Source organism: Dermacentor andersoni, chromosome 2 (assembly GCF_023375885.2).
Source record: "Dermacentor andersoni chromosome 2, qqDerAnde1_hic_scaffold, whole genome shotgun sequence".
Taxonomy (NCBI): domain Eukaryota; kingdom Metazoa; phylum Arthropoda; class Arachnida; order Ixodida; family Ixodidae; genus Dermacentor; species Dermacentor andersoni.
Genome location: NC_092815.1, coordinates 144,137,356 through 144,158,625, shown reverse-complemented (window position 1 = coordinate 144,158,625; position 21,270 = coordinate 144,137,356). Strand labels below are relative to the sequence as shown.

The 21,270-nt window shown below is 47.3% G+C and overlaps 1 protein-coding gene across 1 annotated transcript in view; it reads right to left on the bottom strand.

The window, feature by feature from the left end:
- LOC126540637 (phospholipid-transporting ATPase ABCA3-like) overlaps positions 1-21,270 on the bottom strand; it is an 80,266-nt gene that overhangs the window by 21,407 nt on the left and 37,589 nt on the right. The window contains exons 8-10 of the mRNA XM_050187478.2: positions 16,191-16,493; positions 5,643-5,994; positions 3,686-3,863 (exon numbers count right to left, since the gene is read on the bottom strand). Of these exons, the coding sequence (XP_050043435.2) occupies positions 3,686-3,863; positions 5,643-5,994; positions 16,191-16,493 (833 nt within the window). The remainder of the gene's footprint in view (positions 1-3,685; positions 3,864-5,642; positions 5,995-16,190; positions 16,494-21,270) is intronic.

Genomic DNA, 21,270 nt, shown 5'->3' with positions numbered 1-21,270 from the left:
GAACATACCGCTCTCACAGAAAACATAAATAAAAATAATGCTGAACTATGCCCGTACAGACATTCCCAAAATTAACTCTATGTTGATGGTTCTTGAGGCTGAATTCCTGCACGACCTCGCCAACCAATCCGTTACCTATAACCGGTGTTTCTTTAGAAACATCCTGAAAGAATACGAGCAGAAAACAGCGCCAGACGACAGGGCGATGAGAATGGCACAGACCAGAGCGCCGACTAACACTCAAGGGTTTTTATTATTTTAAGTCAGCGTATAGTATTTACACTACCACGGTCGCGAAGAGAACAAAAAGGAAAAAAGGAAAAGAAATTCAGTATGCGCAGGGGCAATAAATTGTTCTCAATGAGAAAGGAAGGCTATCTCCTTCGGAGCGAGTGAAATCGATGGAAGGCTTACACACGCGTCGCCACTATTATGAATGTGAACGGCTTCAGAAAAAAGACGTGCGCTTTCATCGTGTTATTTCGACAAAGAGATCAAACCTTTAAAAGACGGCTTGCAGCCACATTCATTGCAATACAGTAACAATTGACTATCTATCGTTTGTTTTTCAACCTTGTTCGGGCGTTCGCGCTTGCAGTCATTGATGCAGCGCCCCGTTTGACCAATACAGAAACGCTTGCATGAAAGAGGAATCTTGTAAACTACACCGTCACAGCAGTCAACAATAAACCACTCCTACCGCTGTGCTGCTTCTTTAGAACATTTTTTTTTTGCTTTAGTTCACCCGATTGACTTGTTGGTACAGGCTACCTAACTAATTTCGGACAGAGAACAAAAACCTAACTACAGCCCTGCTGACAACGTTTTCGAGATTATGCACACATATGGGATAACATGTGGGATAACCACAACCGTTTGCTGCGAGTGATTTCCAGATTGAGCGGCTGCCGAATGCTCGCATTTAAGGCCTGCTGCAAGGCTTTCAGCGATGCTACTCAAAAGCGTTCAAGCGAAACCTACGAGCTTCAGCCGAGCTACTTGTGATTCGAAGCTTGCATCTACTTGGCGATTTCTAGTAGCTCAGATGACGCTCGCAGGTTTCCCAGTGTTCTCGTATTCCATTGGAGATTATTTTGGTAAATATTTTATATAATACTGGGATTAAGCTAATGGGCCTATAATTTTTCAGTTCTTTCAGTTTTCAGTTTTTCAGACGATGATGATGATGAGTATCCATTCGCCACTCACTGCACTACTCCGAAACGTCTCCATTTTTGTGGATTAGTATAATGTTTACATTCTTCTAGTTTTCTAGGGACCCTTGCAGTTGATAGACACTTCGTATAGTAGAGAGCCACCAGTTTTCCTAGCATTATGTCTCCTCTATCTTTGATTAAATCGACTGTTATTTCATCCTCACCTGCCGCTTTTCCCTGTTGCGTGCCTTGCAAGGCCCTTCTGACCTTATCTATAGCTATAGGAGAAGTTTCTGTCTACTGTTCATTATTGTTTCGAATACAGTACTCCTGAGTGCTCTGGGTACTGTATAGGTCAGTATAGAATTCTTCCGCTGATTTTACAAGCATTATACCTTCGAGATTGCTGATGATATTGCCCTGCTTATCTTTCAGTGCATACATCTTGGTTTGTCCTATGCCAAGTTTCCTTCTCACTGATTTCAGGCTGCGTCCATTTTTTTACGGCTTAATTCATCAGTATTTCTCACGTTATAGTTTCGAACATCACTTATTTTCGCCTTGATGATCAGTTTTGAGAGTTCCGCGAATTCTATCTGATTTCTTGAGTTGGACACTTTCGTTCTTTGTCGTTTCTTTATTAGGTCCTTTGTTACTTGGGATAGCTTGCATACTGGTTGCCTTGGTGCCTTGCCTCCCACTTCAATTGCTGCCTCTGAAGCCAGCCTCGTCACGGTTTCATTCATTACCTCTATGTCATCATCATCTCTCTGTTCTAAGGCTGCATATTTGTTTGCAAGTACCAGCCTAAATTTGTCTGCTTTTACCCTTACTGCCTCTAAGTTGACCTGTTTTTTCTTGACCAATTTTACTCTTTCTCTGTTCAAATGAATAACTCTGTTCAAATGAATACTACAATTTCGAGGAAACTAAGCATGCTAGATTTTGTCCCGACGAGGATCTAACCTAACGTATGCAATTTATGGGTGTGGGAATAGTGATTCTTTGAGTCCGAATGGGATACGGATCGAATAGTGACCGAAACGAATCGAACATTGAATAAGGAATAGCCCTTATCACAATACATACAAAACGCTATTCACATCCAGGGGTGTGAGAGTGTTCGAAACTTTCGAATAACGAATGGAATAGTGTCTTATCTGATGCGGTATTCGAATCGAATTGTTAGTATTCGTAAATGCGAATATATTTCGAGTAATTTTTGAATATTTTAAAGCGTCAGCTGCAACCAAAGAAACATGAAATTTGACAAAATATACGGTAAGTTTTTCTGCCCCATGGGCATAGTAGACACAGAGCATGATAACTTGCGTAGTGGAGCAGGCTATGTAACTGAGGTTGTTATATTTTACACGCTTACAGTGATTATTCGCGCTCTCTGAAGAGCCCTGCATGTGCATGCGAAGAAACTACTTGTTTGCTTCTAATGCTCCGTTTATAAGAAACAACGCTTCGTAACGTACTGTGCAATGACAGAAACTTCCTGACTTCAAGAATAAAATGGGTGCCGTCGCCACCAAAGAAGTTACTGCCGAAATAAATATGCTTCAATTATGGATTGTGGGCAGTCACGTATCTGCCGGCAGAAGAATATCCGGACAGTTTTAGCGAACAGATTGTATTTCATGTGCATTGTTAAGGACATTATAGTCTAATCCGATTTATTACTGGTCGCCATCAACTCGTGCTTGCAAATGCAGATGTGCATGCAAATGCGGTGAAATGCGTATCCTTGTTAGATGCCAAGTTATTTAAGTGGAACGTCTTTAGTCATTATGTAAAACGTACATCTCTTACAAAATCCAGTTTTCAGTGAGATATTTTTTTATTGACGTACGAACAGAAATAATTACACACATCAGGAAACGAACACTCAACAAAGTACACACCAATTTCGATTTAAAAAATAAAGTATGACGTTTTGCGTGCCAAAACCACGATTTGATTATGAGGCATGCCGATGTGGGGGACTCTGGAATAATTTTGAGCACCTGAGGTTCCTCAACGGGCACTTAAATCTAGTTACACGGGTGTTCTTGCATTTCGCCTCCATCGAAATGCGGCCGCCATGGTTGGGATATTTTGATGACGACTTGCCCTAGACAGTAGCATATGTTAATGTTGTCCCCGTAAGAAAAGCCCAAACACATGAATGGCCATTTATGTAGTTTGAGACGGCCATCGAGTTTACCCTCGGATACATTGATCCTAGTTTGCAAACTATGGAACATGACTTGGTAAATTAGTTTCTTCAGTTAATTTCTTGTCCTATATTCTTCATTGCACGTGTGGCTGATCCCGGCAATAACGGCTGCACAGAGGCGAAAAAAAATTATGTACTGAAAAGAACAGAATGCTCACACAATCTGTCTTTACCGCTCGGTGGACCGGCGTGACAGTGGGGCGGGGCGAGTGGCGTGGCGTTGCTTACTTTGATGAGCGTATGATGAGTAATGACCAAATAAAGGGGACGTTTAACAAAAGCAAAAAAAAAAAAAAATAGTAACCTGCTTGGGGTTTCGCCGGATTCCCCAGCCCTCGATGTAGGCGTTCCCGCGACCAAGCTCCCGGTCACCGGCCAGGATGGCTAGCACCGTGCTACGGCCAGACTGCTGCAAGCCGAGCACGCCGAATATCTCGCCCGGCTGCACCGTGAAGCTCAGCTGGCCGATCACCGACACCTCTCTGCAGTTGTAGAACACGAACGAGCCCGGTTACACTATCAAAACACTGATGTACGGTTCTCGGACGGTTTAAGCCTAACTGCCTCATCTGCAAGGTGTGCAGTGTAAGTAAGCGATTATACTCATAACAGCCAGTGAGTGAGTGAATGAGTGAGCCGGTGAGCGGAAGGGCCAATGAAATCCGCTTCAGTGAAGCAGCTCTTTGCCTTTCTTTTTTTGTCTCGCGTCCCAACTTAACAACCGAAAAGCGTTGTCAGTGATGAATATGAATGAAGAACTGCGCAAAGAATGCGCAGCCCGTTATAACGGTGTCGAGTGGAAAACCATAGCAAAGAGCTGTAGAAGACCTATCACTCTTTTGTCTGCGTACCAACAGCGTAGGCCAGCACGGCTCAGAGACTACACTGTGACGTGTGCCAATTCCCAAGCAGCAAATTTAATGAATCTAGGGAGACTACGGCTGTTCTCTGATTCTATGAATGGATCACGAAGGCCTTCGTGATCACGAAGGCTTACTTGCCGCTTGCACTGTGGTATATCGCTTGCATCATGGAGACGATACGTATTGCGCACACATCGCGCGCATTGTGCGGTTTCAACATAGGAGCGTGTTACCGAAGGCATCCGAAACTCCATTGGAGCGTCGACACACAAATAACTAAGGATGTAAACGGCTTGGCAAACTACGAAACCCGTCCTTCGAATACGCGTACCCAAGAGGAGAGAAAAGCACACGCTGGGGCTGGCAACAGAGTTTAAAGAAACACTTGGGTCGAAAAGAAAACTAGCGCGCGTGCGCCATACAAAAACAGGTAGACATAAAAAATACATAAAAACATCGCTGAATAACACATTACAAAGAAGGCATTTCCAAAAAACCACTTCCTTGCGGCATAGACAGAGTTCTCGACCGAGATAGATGTTGTAAAACTTGATTATCTCAAGCAGGGTAGGTAACTGTTGGTCGCTGCTCTGCTTCAGAAATATCAATAGAAATCATCATCATACGAAGCTGAGCTTATTAAAAATTGCTAACACTGATGCCGACAACGACTTTAAACCCATACACATGAGTCAAGAGCACACATCCGCAGTCGCTGTGGAAATCGCTTCGTTCCTCTACTTTATCAGGCACAATGTAGTGGCTCTTACGGCCGCTTTCTAAGCATGGTTCACTATGTGCGCGCCGGCTCTGTGCGGAGGACAGGTAATTTTCATACGGTAACGCTACCTTTGCATCGTATCCCATTTTTAGCAGTGCTGAACTTTGGTTAAGATTTTTTTAATAATTAATTTCGTGCTTATTTCTGGTTTCACGTTGTTGAAGCAGTCCACTCACGCACACTTAATTTTCAGAGGTGAAGTGGCCTAGGCGCCTTGCTGCACTCAAAACGCAAATTTTACCAAGGCACATATCCTCATGCTTAGAGGTGACGAGCACTATTGTACTCCGAACAGTAAGGATGAACAAGAGTGTTTATAATATTTGTCACCAGCACTAAAGTGAACAGCTACCGGAGTAAAATGTCCAGAAGCGAACTACGGGCAACTTCGGGGCAAGGACGTGCGATCCATAGCATAGAACTAAGCATTGTCATAACCCATACGGTGTTACCTCCCGACCTGGCCAAAAATAACCCAAACAGCTAAGCTCATGTGGCTGAAGCCGTTATACCAAATAAAACAGAAATGCCATTCTTTTAAGCGCGGAAATGTGCGCCTGTATTTACTGCGCCCGTATGGTCTCCTCGAGAAGAGAGAACTGCTTCCCTCGACGTACCTGTACGTCTTCCCGAGCTTGTGCACGAGCAGCCCGAGCAGGCCTTCCTCCTCGCCGTGCGTCATGGCGTCGACCAGGGCTTCGACCCGCTCGCGCTCCTCCAGGATGGTGGGGTCGACGTGCTTCATCTGCAGCTTCTTGGCGCGCAGTTCCTCGCGCGACAGGAGTTCGCTGGACTTCGTGCGCGACTGGAGCTTGGCGTCCAGGAAGACGCACACGAGAAGAAGGCCGAAGCCCGTGATGAACATGATGAGCAGGTCGATGCGGAACTCGCGTCGCTCGTCGTCCGTCTGCGTCGCACTCACCACGCACTCGTGGCCCGCCTTGAGCAGGTCGTAGATTTGGCACGAACCTGGAACGCGATGGACACGCCAAGGTTTCCTCCCTGAAAGGCACTGCTGACAACTGCTTCAGGGGTGCCCCGTACTTCCCCTCTCATTTACTTTATTCCATTTTTGCTTTTGGCAGTAATTGTCGAAGAAGTAGTCAAATCACTTTGCACATGTACAGGCGTGTATAAAGGAAGCGAAGCCGAGTAGCAGATTTTAACAAGGCGCTGAGATAGCAAAGACGATCACGTAGGGAATACACATCACATACGGTGATGTTGAAAGTGACAACTATTTCATGTACACTGCCGCCCGCTGCTGTGTAGAGCGCGCGAACAGCCGGCTTTGTTCTGCGGGACGACACCTAGCGGCGATCGCTGGGTCTGAGTGCGTGCCCAGAAGCACGAGCAGCCTATTCAACATACAAACTTGCGCGTATTGCATTTAACCAGAGGTGATGTTCGTAAGCGCCTTTGCTATCTCGCAGTACGTGAGCACGCATCATTTGTTGCGAAAGGACCAGTGCGCGTTATCAGCCCATACGCTTCATTCTATGGAATTTGACGTGTCGCAAGCGTCCTCAGACCGAGGGCAGACTAGGGTAAACAAAGGCACTTTTTCGCGTCGCCCCTCATCAAGAGGAATTTTGCATGCCTATTAGGCCACGCATATGCCGAGGCACACTATGTGGGACCCAGCAACAGCCACCAGGTGTCGCCCTGCAGATCAAAGCCGGCCGCTCACGCGCTCTACACAGCAGTGGACGGCACCGTACATACACATGATGCCGGTCCACAAAAAGTAAGGAACATGGGAGGCAGAAAATTGAAGGAGAAAGCAAGTAACCCGTCGATGCTAAGACGAACTCGCCTTTGCCGTCCTGTTCGCTCGAAATTTATTCACACTATTTAATACTGACACTATATATATATATATATATATATATATATATATATATATAGATTGTAACGAAGAAGAGTAGCCGCCTGCGCCACAGCACCATCGCCACCGGCATGAGCTCGTGGTTGCTGTCTTTCGCCGGACGCTTGTGACAGCTACCCCTTCGCGCCCGTTGCTAATAAATCTCATAGCAAGTGGTGGACGTGCTGAGTTTCGACCACCCTGGAACTTCGGAGTCGCACTCTACCCCCCATCATGCCCGACGACGCACGCACTCCTCCAGCTCCTCCAACGGCGCCGGCCACCTTGGTTTGTGCCGGTGCCTTGCGTCAGCGAGATCCCCCTATCTTCTCCGGCACAGATGACAAAGACGTTGAAGATTGGATCTCGTCTTATGAGCGAGTGAGTGCCCATAACCAGTGGGCCGACGTTACCAAGTTGAGAAACGTCGCATTTTATCTTACGGACGTTGCGAAACTATGGTTTCTAAACCATGAAGCCGACCTCACTTCGTGGTTGGTCTTCAAGACCAACTTTACCCAAGTTTTCGGTCGGCCTGCAGTAAGAAAGCTTCGTGCAGAACAACGTTTGCGCACACGAGCCCAAGAGGCCGGAGAAAACTTCACAAGCTACATTGAGGACATTGTCGACCTTTGCAAACGGGTGAATGCGTCGATGTCAGAGGAGGAGAAGATAAAACATATAATGAAGGGTATTCAGGACGACGCATTTCAAATGTTATTATCGAAGAGTCCTCACACTGTCGCTGAAGTGATAGAATTGTGCCAGAGTTACGACGAGTTGCGCAGGCAACGGCTTCACACCCGACGTCCCACCCCACCCGCCGACTCTCTATCAAGCCTTGGACTCGACGACAACCATGCTGCTCTCTTCGTAAAAATCCAGGAATTCGTTCGCGCAGAGGTCGCCCGCCAGCTATCTTTGATATCTTCTGTCCAGGAACCACCCCCTGCTTTGCATCCTACGATCCGCGACTTCATTCAAGAACAAGTCTCTCAAGCCGTTCCTCCAGCCGTTGAGCAGACACCAGTCACGGCTCCTCTCACTTACGCTGAAGCAGTTTCCCGATCTCGTCCACAAACGCCCCTGCCGCCCTCTATGCATCGACCACCGACATTTTTGCCGCCATCTATGCCGCTTCACGACCGCCGGCATTTTCCTCCTATGCCGCTTCCCGACCGACAGCATTTTCCGAATCCTCAACCGCGACTCGGACCTTACCCCCACCAGTGGCGCACCTTCGATGACCGCCCAATATGTTTTGCTTGCGGTGGTGCTGGTCACGTGGCGCGCCATTGTCGTCGTGGCATGCTTCCTCTTCAGAACATCCGGCGAGCGCCACCTTTCCCCGCTCCGTTTTCCTCTTCGCCTTCCAGCCTTCCTACCTCTTCCTTTTCCCCTGACCGCCCAACCGCCTCTACTCGCCGCTCACCATCTCCCCGTCGTCGCTCGCTTTCTCCGATGCGGCGTCGTCCCGTGTCCACCGAGCAGGAAAACTGATGGCCGCAGTTCCCGAGGCACGAACTGCGTCCACGTCGCAATGCCCAAGTCCTCGTCCCTCTCCAGCCAACGTCATTGAAGTCTCTGTTGAAGGAATCGCCGTCCTGGCACTTGTAGATACAGGAGCCGCCGTATCCGTAATTTCCGCCGAACTCTGCCGCACACTACGAAAGGTTTTGACGCCTCTCTCCGACTTCTCCCTTCGAACCGCGAACGCTCAAAATATAACGCCTCTCGCTGCCTGTACTGCTCGCGTCTTCATTCAAGGTCTACTGTATACCGTCGAATTCGTCGTGCTGCCCACTTGTTCCCATGACATCATATTAGGCTGGGACTTCCTTGCAAATAATAACGCCGTTATTGACTGTTGTCACGCCGAACTCGAACTTTCTGCACTTCCCGACGTCGAGCCTATCGAAAACGACCCTTCCAGTGTTAAACTGTTTGTGTCCGAAGACAATTCCGTCCCTCCACGCTCTTCCCTGCTTGTGCCTGTGTCGTGCGCCGCTATTTCTGATGCCACTGTTCTCTTTACGCCCTCTGAGCTGTTCATTCGCCGCCGATGTTCTCCGCTGCCCTTTGCTCTCCTTACTCTTCGCAATGGCGTCACGAAAATGGTCGTCGACAATCCCACAGCCTTCCCTTTAGTTTTATCTCATGGTGAATGCCTAGGCCTTGTTCAACCGGTCGACACCTTTTGAATCTTTGACACTCCTGCCGTTTCTACTTCTGAGGGCCTTGGCGCACTTACTTGTGACTCTGCGATTGATCAGTCACTCCTCGACGCTTTCCACTGCTCCATCGACGATGGCACGTCATCTTCAGAACGAAGCCAGCTCATTGCTCTCCTGCAGAGGTTCAGCGCTTCTTTCGACAGCCATGCTTCCGGTTTGGGCCGCACATCGACCGTTTTTCACCAGATAGATACCGGCAGTCATGCACCTTTACGGCTGCGCCCTTACCGAGTATCCGCCTCTGAGCGCAGTGTCATTGACCACCAGGTTGCTGACATGCTCAAGCGTGGCGTTGTGCGGCCTTCCAACAGTCCCTGGGCATCACCGGTCGTCCTCGTTAAGAAAAAGGATGGCTCTATTCGATTCTGCGTCGACTACCGACGTCTGAACAAGATAACGCGCAAGGACGTTTACCCGTTACCGCGCTTCGACGACGCCCTCGACTGTTTGCAGGGAGCTGAGTTCTTTTCTTCGCTGGATTTACGTTCCGGATACTGGCAAGTCCCCTTGGCACCATCTGATCGACCTAAAACAGCATTTGTAACACCTGATGGATTGTACGAATTCATCGTAATGCCTTTCGGCCTGTGCAACGCCCCAGCCACTTTTGAGAGAATGATGGATAATATTTTACGCGGCCTCAAATGGAACACATGTTTATGCTACCTGGATGACGTAGTTGTCTTTTCTGCTGATTTCCGAACCCATCTCAGCCGTCTCGAGCAAGTTCTCAAATGCCTCACTGACGCGGGACTTCAACTTAACTTAAAAAAATGTCGTTTCGGCGCCCGAAAGCTCACTATTCTTGGCCATGTTGTATCACGAGACGGCGTCCTTCCGGATCCAGCCAAGCTCCGCGCTGTCACCGACTTTCCGCAACCAAAGAAGTTAAAGGAGCTTCAAAGCTTCCTTGGTTTATGCTCATACTTCCGACGTTTCATTCGAAATTTCGCTTCCATAAGTGCACCCCTGACAGCCCTTCTAAGTGGCGACAAAGAACTTTCCGCTTGGTCACCCGCCTGTGATGACGCCTTCACGAAATTACGCCACCTGCTAACCTCGCCACCTATCCTCCGCCACTTCGATCCTGCAGCGCCCACAGAGGTCCACACCGATGCCAGCGGCGTCGGACTTGGCGCCGTACTCGCACAACGAAAAGCGGGCTTTGATGAGTATGTCGTTGCCTACGCGAGCCGAACTCTGACAAAGGCCGAGGCTAATTACTCTGTTACAGAGAAAGAGTGTTTAGCCATTATTTGGGCCCTTGGAAAATTCCGTCCTTATTTGTATGGCCATGCTTTCGATGTCGTCACTGACCATCACGCCCTTTGTTGGCTGTCTACCCTTAAAGACCCATCTGGCCGACTTGCTCGCTGGGCCCTTAAGCTACAGGAGTACGACATCCGCGTCCTCTACCGTTCCGGCCGCAAACACACGGACGCTGACGCCCTTTCTCGCTCACCGGTCTCCGCTGACTGCGCTTGCCTATCCGCCCTTCAGCCCACAGTTCCATCTCATGCACTGCGCAACATGCCGTCGGAGCAGCGCAAGGATCCCTGGATCAGTGCTCTCATCAGCATCCTTTCTGATCCATCCACCTCTTCACCATCTCGCGCTCTTCGCCGCCAGGCTACCCACTTCTGCATTCGCGACGGCCTTCTTTATCGTCGTAATTACCTCTCTGACGGTCGCAAGTGGCTTCTCGTGATACCCCGCCATCTCCGTGACCTTATCTGCGACGCTTTCCACACAGACCCTCAGTGCGCACATGCCGGCCTCTTCAAGACCTATGCTCGGCTACGCATCCGATTTTATTGGCGCGGCATGTATAACTACGTCAGAAAGTTCATTCGCTCCTGTGCTCAGTGCCAACGCCGAAAATTACCTCCCGCACAAGTCTACCCGTCACAACCCCTTCCCTGCCCTCGTCGGCCCTTTGATCGTGTTGGTATAGACATCTACGGACCGCTACCCTCCACTCCAGCAGGCAACCGCTGGATTATTGTTGCAGTGGATCACTTGACCCGCTATGCTGAAACAGCTGCTCTGCCGACTGCCACCGCCCGCGACGTTGCATCGTTTCTGTTACGACATTTCGTTCTTCGCCACGGTGCCCCTCGCGAACTTCTGAGCGATAGAGGCCGCGCCTTTCTTTCCGAGGCTTTGAAGGCACTACTCGACGAATGCCGAATCGTTCACCGCACCAGTACAGCGTACCATCCGCAAACTAACGGCTTCTCATGATATATATATATATATATATATATATATATATATACATATATATACATATATATATATATATATATATATATATATATACATATATATATCATGAGAAGCCAACAAACACTGGCACCAAGGACAACATAGGGGAAATTACTTGTGCTTAATAAATGCGCGGTAGCTCAATTGGCAGAGCATCGCACGCGAAATGCCAAGGTTGTGGGTTCGGTTCCCACCTGCGGCAAGTTGTTTTTTCATCCACTTTAATTTCCATTATTTTTCTCGTTTCTTCATTTCATTTATTAAGCACAAGTAATTTCCCCTATGTTGTCCTTGGTGTCAGTGTTTGTTGGCTTCTCATGATATGACTTAAAATCGGGCCCCTTGGTAACGAGGGTCTCGAATCCGGCTACATTGATGCCTTCAGGTAGCATATGTGGGTTTATTGACCAGTCGCCTTCACCCTAAAGGATCACGCTCTAGTGACGCCTGCGGCAGGAAGGACGTTCCACGTCCGCCGCCAAGGTCTGTGAGTGGTGGCGCTGGCTAACACTCCCAGGGTTCTACTAGGACACATAAATACCCAAGAAAGTGGATGGGGAAACAGCGCCGCGGTAGCTCAATTGGTAGAGCATCGCACGCGAAATGCGAAGGTTGTGGGTTCGGTTCCCACCTGCGGCAAGTTGTTTTTTCATCCACTTTAATTTCCATTAATTTATCGTTTCTTTATTTCATTTATTAAGCACAAGTAATTTCCCCTATGTTGTCCTTGGTGTCAGTGTTTGTTGGCTTCTTATGATATGACTATATATATATATATATATATATATATATATATATATATATATACATTATTTGACACTCTGCTTAATAGAAAGAGTGCTAAGAGACGTTCCATATGCACCCGACGACATGCAAGAATCCTTGATTATAACCAGCTCCCTGCTTTTACTATTGCGTGTCAGCCCAGTGACATTTTAAACAACGTTGTACCACAGCGTCGATGGGCAGTGCGCTACATTTTTTTCAGGGAGGCGGGCTGTCCTCGCGTGGGCGTTCGTTGACACATCAACCAGCCTGGCCGATGTGCAAGGCGTTGCATGGCTAGAAAATTTCATGGAGAACACGTGACACGCAATTCTGTTACTTAGGAATACTAGGGCCACCGCAGAAGTGCTTCTTCCATATGCGTACTATGCATCTTACAATAGACTCCCTTGCACAAACATTTATATAGATGGTGCTCAAGAAACCATAACGAAGGAGAGTCACCATTCTACATTTTTTTATCAGTGCGGTCAAAAATCCACCAGAAATCAATGACCCTGTACTATTAACACGAATGTTCCTTTGCCTCCTCGTGCGAATTTCGCGTGCCGCCCACTGGTGTTTAATCGAACGCGAGAGGTGGTAAGGGCGGAAGGGGTGGGGGGGCGAAGGGTACATAGCATAAAATTTAGACCGACAAAGTAGTACCAAAACAATATATCACGATATCAACTCGTGCATGTGATATTGGCTTATCATGGGTGTCTCTAAGGGACACAGACATCTCAATGGAATAGCGCATAATATTGATCAACTTGTTAGTCTTTTCCAATTTCCCTATATTTCGGCTACTCGATTATTGGGCAGCAGGGTATGTACCACTGTGTATCTGCCCGTTATCGGCCAACACTCTAGAATGAGTGTGCAATGCACCAAAATGCTACCTCTGCCTCCATGCACAGTTCTCACCGTTCTTCCCTCGACAAGCATCATACATCGCCTTCGTCCTCTGCGACTTCACTTCGTTGACGCCTCACACTATGCCCATGCCGGATTTTGGTATCTGCATTTCGGCACAGTTAGCGAATAGTCTAGCGCATAAACAAATATTTCATGTGATTGAAATTGTGACCTGTGCGGTGCGTAAATGCAAACTTTGATTGAGATTACACTTTGCACAGGATGAAGTTGTACGCGGCACATTGAGTTGAGCAGCGTTAATTTAACTTCTACGCTATAACATTGAGCAAAACGAGAACAAGGTGAAATCAGGAGCCAACGTTTCGACAAGTGGACTTGTCTTCTCCAAGTCCACTTGTCGAAACATTGGCTCCTGCTTTCTCCTCGTTCTCGTTTTGCTCATCGTCTTGAATTTCCATCTCCCGCCTTCCACGTGTTTCCGCTATAACTTTGTTCCACATGGATTCCGACGGGTTTCCTGAATTTGCCTGACCTTTGTTCTTTCGAGCTTTATGATTTAGGTGCGTGCATGCGGGTATCAACTATTTTGAGGTGCACGACTCGTAGACTTTCGTTCGCCTAGTGTTGTAAGAATAGCTACGCGCACTGCAATAAAGGAAGTGAAACTGTGTTAAATAAAGTATCCAGAGTCACTTTACTTCCATTATCGAAAAGATCCTGTAATTTTCGAGTGTGAAAATAGCGCAAATAAGAAATTCTGATGGCTTTTCAAGCGACTAATGATAGTTCTAGGACAGCGTGGCGTCGGATACATTTGTTTGGATGCGCTTGGTGAAAAGGTGGAATACAAAGAATGAAGAGAGAATAAATGTGTCTGTGTCTGCTTTCGGGCATTCTATTATATGTTTCATGGCTGGTTGCTTGTACGACAACAGTCACACGCTACGAATGGTCATGCTCCGAAGCAACGTGCGAAATTTAAGCACCGACTAACGAAATAAGAGGCATGCCTCGATAAATATAGACATCAAAAAGAATAATAAAAGAGTGACAGTCTCTGGAGTACTGATCAGCTACTGAGATTAACCTATGGAGGGAAACTTTCTAAGCACTTTGAAAAAAAAAATTCATGTACCAGATGTACATGTACAGATAGTCCGGGCACTTTTCTTTCACAAGAAGCACCTCAACGAATGTTTTCGGGTGTTATAATATTTAGTAGCTGTTCTCTGCGCGCTGTTTGTCGAGATACGTGTTCATTACATACTCCGTATTCTAAACGGACACATGCGCAAATGGTTTGGGTGCTACTAAGGTATAAAACCTGAGCTAATGAGATTTTATATCTGTACTACAGTCTAGCATATTGCCTCTCGGTGCTTTATATCTTACGTTTCATTAAAACCTCTCTCTCTTTATATAGTACAATTACGAGGTCAGTCCCAAAAGATTATGTACTACGTTTTAGAATTTTTTTCAGGAAAATATCAGATACATCAATGTGGTCACATTTTCGTCCATTGCTAGTAGCACCCTTGATAGACCTCTTCTATTAAGCACTTCAGCAAGGATGGCGTTTCTCTTTGAAGTGTCATATCACATTTCCGAAATGCTGTCGCTGAAGTCCCAGTTTGCCCCTATGTGGAGAACGCAAAAAAAAAAGAACAGTCGCAGGGGGCTTCATCCGACGAGTAGGGAGGATGTTACAGCACAGTGATGGAGCTGCGTGCCAAAAAATCACGCACTATGAACGCAGAATGCGCAGGGGCATTACCGTTATGCAGAATCGGGAGTCACCCTTGGACAAATTTGTTCGGGCGGGATGCACATGATCTCTCAGACACTTCAAAACCTCCAAGGATAAAGCTGCATTGACCGTTGGACCTTACGGTACAAATTCGTAGTGCACAATTTCATGGAAGTAAAAAAAAAAAACGTGATCAACTGGACAATTTTGCTCTGTTTTCCGCGCTTTTCTTGGCCTTGGCGCATCTTTATTTTTCAACACCTTGCTTTGCGACTTCTGCTCGACGCTGTATTCGTAAATTCAAGTTTTGATAACCCTTTTTCCAAGAATTCATCACTGTCATCTCAAGTTTTCCAATCAATGCAACATTATTTTTTCCGCAACTTTTTCTAGGGAGTAAGCTGTTTCGTACTCATTTTAGGCCAAAAAATTGTCATTTACAAGCTTCTAGTCATAATCCATTGAACGGATGACTTCACAACTCATGTACTTCTGATATCATTCTAATAGTAATTCGGCGGTCACTCAGCACAACGGAACTCACACGATCGATGTTTTCATCTTTGCACAACGTGTGCGGGCGTCCTGATCTTGCATCGTCCTGAAGGTGTTCATGACCTTCCCGAATACGTGGGACCCGCTTGAAGACAGTTCTTTCCCTTTAAGGCCATATTTTCGATAGGCCTTTTGCAACACTTGATGAATTTCTGCTGCATTCTCGCCCGATTTAACAAGAAATTTGACATTGATCCTTTGTTTTGTTTAGTCGTCGACCTCCCTTCTGAATATGACTAAATATGGGTTGCACAAAAGTGCACGCGTAAAATCCTGCCTCATGATTCAGCGGGCTGGCTCGTACCAGACGCCTATGGTTCATTTTCGAGTGGGGATAGTGAGAGATGGCGCGGCTACACATTCTCAAATTTTTTGATGACTCACTGCATGATCTTTCCACACAGAACTCTTGTACCTATTTATGCGTAACGACCCCGCCTCCATCTCTTCTCTGCGATCTACGTGGAAGTAGGTCGCAGCGCCGACCAACGAAGTAGCCACCGTGCTTCAATGATAGTCCATGGTGATCCTTGTGCAAATCATTTTTTTAACCAAGTAGCTCTCAGCATCCTCCAGTTCAAGCAACTCTCAAGCAACTCATCAATGTAGGAGTCACTGTGAAACGTTGCCGAAGCATAGTGCTTTCACAAGTAGAGCGGGGGCGCTGTGTTAACATTCGTAGTTAAGGAAATCCTTTATGAGCCCAAAAGCAGAAGCGTTATTCAAAGTGCATATATTTGGTCTCTAGAAGCGTACCGCTAACGCAGGTAGACGTGATATACGACTTGGCGACCCAGCTCCAAACAAAACACGATCGCGGCCATTCTGGTAGAACAAAAAATCTAACCGGGGCAGCCTTCGACCATGCGGTCCCAGTACTCGGTCTCGTTGGGCGTGAAGCGCGTCGTGCCGAACTGTCTCGACTCGTGGTTGCAGAGCATGGCGAGCAGGTCGATGGGCAAGTTGCAGCACACCAGCTGTCCCAAGAGCCGCTTGTTGACGTTGCCCACTCCGCGGTTCACGGCAAAGTTTGGCACTACGCGCAGCGGAAGTTCCAGCTTGCCCAAGACGCGGTGGAAGCGCGACTTCTCCTTGAGTGCCAGGACCACGCTGTTGTCGAACAGGAACAGCACGATGCTGGTCACCGTGCCTAGAAAAGTAAAACAAACAGGCATGTCGGCGGCTCTCTGACTTCGCTGAAGTTATTCGCGCGCGACACTTGGGATTCGCGTGCTGTTAATTAGGCGGAGCTTGTTATTCGAAATGTAAATGTGGGATGGACGGATTTGCCGTCGGCTTTGGATTCGATAGGCAAGAGATGAAATCATGAACGCATCCACCGTAAGAGGGGTAGGACTGCTGACCCTAATTTAGCGAAGGAATACCACTACACCGATCCTGTGGTGTGGTTTTGAACATCAAATCACTAGACTCGGTCAATGAAGCACATATTACATGAAATATAACGCAAAACACACGTAAAAATAATGATTCGTCCGTGTGTCGCCTGATATCACGAATAAGGAGGAGGGTACACTCGAGGTCATGTAGCAAGTGGGCACTGCGGCAGCGGCAAGGGCAACATGCCTAGAGATTCTTTCTGCTTCATGATACAGGTCACGGATATTATACTCGGGAATCATCTGACTGTCCACAACGGAACGCAAGACGCCGCACCTGTCGATTGGGTTATCGTGAGGCACCCTGCATCAATGATCATCGACAGCTGCCGGGTCTCCGAAAGTGCACCGTTCATCGAGTCACACACTGAGACTGCGTGGCGATTCACGGGAGCAACGACTCATCACGTGACCCCTCCGAAGGCTACAAAAGCATGGCCAGAAACTTGGATCTTCAGTGGGCACTGCGGCAGCGGCAAGGGCAGCACGCCCAGAAATGCTATCTGCTGCATGATACAGGTGAATAGTTGCCTACCTGGATACTGTTACAGAAGCGATAATCGTTATTTGATGCTGCTGCCCTGCCCACTGGGTGTAGAACCTTTGCTAACACGTATTTATTCACTGCGGGTTGATTTGCTCGTTTACCGTGTACAGCTTTTCTGGACACGAGGCTTTGGTTCGCGTGAGTGCCACCACGTGGCTTACTGACCTTAAACTTTTCAAACTTCCCGCGGTGACGCGTGGTGAAGTCAACAAATCAAAAATAAAATAATAAAAAACTATCCCTGAGCACTGAACTCCGCCACAGCGCTTGTCCCGCCGGCGTTATCAGTGTTCTTGATAAAGCGTAGCAGCTCATCGCCTGGAAATGACTTATCATCCTAACAGCATTTAGTCGCAACGAGCGAAGATTGATTCTGGGCTTTTGATACGGTTCTTTTCTTTCTTCTTGTTCTTTTCCTTTTTATTTGTGTCTTTTTGATCCTACGGAGTAAACAAGATAGGTTAAACGTCAGAAGCACTCCGTGGCAGCATTTCTTCAGTCGGCACACATGGTTAACGTCCGAACAGCGCGAGACGCTACGAGAGACGCTGTCGTGGACGGCTTTTGATTTTGACCTATCGATTTCGTTAAGTTACCCCCAGTTATTTCGCTAGTGACTTTGCTATCCGCACATGGGCTACCGCCGCAGCTACAAATCGAGATCTGTTTAAGTATTAAGATATATACATGGATATGTTGGTTTTGCACCTTGACGCAAAAGTCACGACACAAGAATTGAGCAAACTGTCGGTGTCGTCGTCCGTCAGCATGCTATGCAAATATTGCGCTAATAAGCACCATTCTTAAGCATATAAATTGATAGTCTAAAAAATTATGTGGACCACATGTATGTGCGAATGGATGTAAGCGAAGCTTTCTGTGCTGTTTATTGTCACTTCCGTAAGTAATTTCCACAGAGTAGTAAGGCACCCTCTAATGAAATGCTGTCAATGTTTGCCTGATTACGCCAGCCATTGTGATGCAAATAAACGTAGCTTCAACTCATTTTCTCAGAAATAAACGCTGAACGAAACGCTGACGTCATCCTGAACAAGATCAGCAAGCGCCGTAGTACTCAATCTTAGGATGCCCCTATTCGCAAGCTTATTTTTTTTTGGGGGGGGGGGGCGATGTGCTCTTGTACCATAGAAACGACCCTCGGACGTCTCTGATGTGCTCGTTTTTATTTTCAAGCACCCAATGAAAACTGTCATCGCTGCAACTTCATGATGTCCTGGTGGCAGGTCACCATGACGTGTCGCGCAAATATGACCCCGCTGATTCATTTGGGTTGACATATACTATTTTGTGTGTCATACTTCGCCACATTCATTTTTCAAACTACGCCAGAGCTCGAAAAGACCGTTCAACTCACTGGGCCCCCTTCCTCTGTTTATTTCCGCAAAGTGTGTGTCTATTGCTGTGGTTACCAAATACGCCAAACGGTGTGCTACCACTCAAGCCTTTCTGGCGATCTGAGCAGCTGAAGTCGCAGACTTTCTTCAACACGGCGTCGACGTTCAATATGGCTATACTCAAGTACTTCTCGCGTACTTCACTCATCGCCTTCTCTCCAGTGTCATCTCTTACACTACTCGCTCCTGCTAGACACAACACAAACACGCAACGATCTTAATGAAGTATCAATTACACGCTAGTCGACAAGCTCTCGACGTACGTTTCCGCTGAGCACCAGGATCAGAGCGTGGTCCTGTCTATGGTGACACTATCGGTCTACAGCCTCGCTCAACAACACCGATCTTTACTCATCACTTTTTTTTTTGTCGGCAGGAGCATACTGTATTTCCTCTGAATATACTTTCGGATTTAGGTGTGACCTTCCACGCCCGCTTAATCTGTTACATTGACGGCGACCATTGTCGTCAGGCTGCCGCCTCTTTCTGAGCTTCGCCGTCACAGAGGGCACAGAAAGCTGTCTTCACAAACAAACCACCGGGATTCGAGCACATGTATTCGCAGCATCCTGCATTTGGGAGATGGGCACGCTAACCATTACGCTACCATCTCCCTCCACCACTTTGTTTTTGTTTTTGTCGCAGACGCAGGCAGAACGGACGCAGAAACGCAAAAAAGGTAAAGATTGCTTGAGCCGCCAGCTGACACATGACCTTAACTTTGGCAGGTTACTCTCATTGGAGCGCATGTAGGCTTGCGGCTGCGTGCAGTTCGTGGGTCGCCTTGCTTTATTGTCAATTTGCTTTCACTGAATCTTTTCGGTTAAAATTCAAACGCCGGACTAAAATGAGACCTACCACTGTAATTTTTTTTCTTGTTTTCTAGGATTAAACCAAAAGCGCTCATTTACACAAATAGTGATTTTTTAAGAAATGGCATAAGGATACTATATTTCGAGGTCATGTCGCTGTCAATACAGGCCGGCACCTCGTATCGACGAAAGGGCATCACACTGCCGATGCACGCGGCAGGTTACTGAATGGTGAAAACAGAAAATATAAACACAAGGCACCCGCCACCATGACGCATTTTTTTCTGCAACAGCGACGCACAACGGCGGACTGATATTTATTTATCATATACTTCTTAAATACTTCTTAAAGGGGTTTGTTTTAGTTTTGATCGCGGAACCGAAAGTGCAGGGGAGCGCCGCGCGTACACCACAGCCACGTATATGCTGGAGCCGCGCTCTTTTTCCTCTAGCAATATGGCCGCCGCCGGCTTCACGTGCTCCTGTAAGCGGTGGCTGGGACTGACACTCCAGAAGTTTAAGTATATAACCTCCTTGCAGAGAAACGACACCATGGTTGCTAATAGATTGTTGGCTTGGATATGTTTGGCACGAGGCCGAAGACGGCACCCTGTCTTCTAACGCGCTGTTATGTTCGCGTTCGCGTCTTTAGAAAGTAATAGCTCAGCGAGCCACCGGGCACAGCGGGCCAGCGTAGACGCCACTGCGCATGTTGTACCACGCATGCGCACTGGCGTCTGCGCTAGCCCACTGGGCGCGCTGGCCTGCTGGCTCGCTGAGCTATAACTCTCTTTTGCCTTGAAGGGACGCGCACCGTATGCATACTGTAAAGATGCTTGCATTGAGCGTATGTAAGGCGAGAAACGCTGTTTTAAACTGTCGGTTCTCTAAGTTGTGCAGTAAACTGATGTTTATAGTATTCCCACAAACGCAAGGGTCACGAGTATAGCAACTGTAACCACAAGAGTCACGGTATGGTCGCAAGTTGTCGCGACAGCGCAGCTGTAATTTACAGAGCCTGTCACTAAGGGGTACGTACGCGGCGAGGTATGGCCGAGAAATAAGTAATTGCCAAGATTGGTATTTGGTAAACATTAATTACCGAGAACGGCGGGTGCTTGTACTACCGCAAAGGACGGATGCTGCGCGGTGACTCCAATAAAATTTGCTCGCTACATCACATATCTACACTGAAATTAAACTGGTTTCAGAAATTCCCGCTTATATTCTCTCGACCCTTAACTGCGACTTCGCCTGCCGCCTGGACTCTATTTTTTTCTCTTTCTTTTTCTCTGTCAAGTTATAGTGATGTGAAGAACAAGGCAGTTCCAAAAGTGTGAGTCACGGATATAACTCATTATAATGGCGAGCTTGCGCTGGAAAAGAAAACACTCAAAGCACAACGATGGCTGCTCGCAAAATAGGGCTTCCTCTGAATCTCATCTACGAATCAAGGCATCGGTTCATCAGATTGGAATGGTCGTACATCGCAGCGCAATCGTGGGCGCTGAAATGTGATCCACAATGTGTACGCCAGTATTCGCTTCGCGCGCGCAATCTGATTGGGTAACTCTCTTTCGCTATTGAACCCGTGACGACATTCTGGATACTTGAAATACATGCAGGCGCGTCTTGAGCCAAGCGATAACTTTGGAACAGTGGTGAGACGCTAAAGGAAGCTCACCCGTAAAAAAAATATAATATACTGTTGCTTCAATATCAGCTGAAGTATAATGCGCGTGGTAAAAGGGGT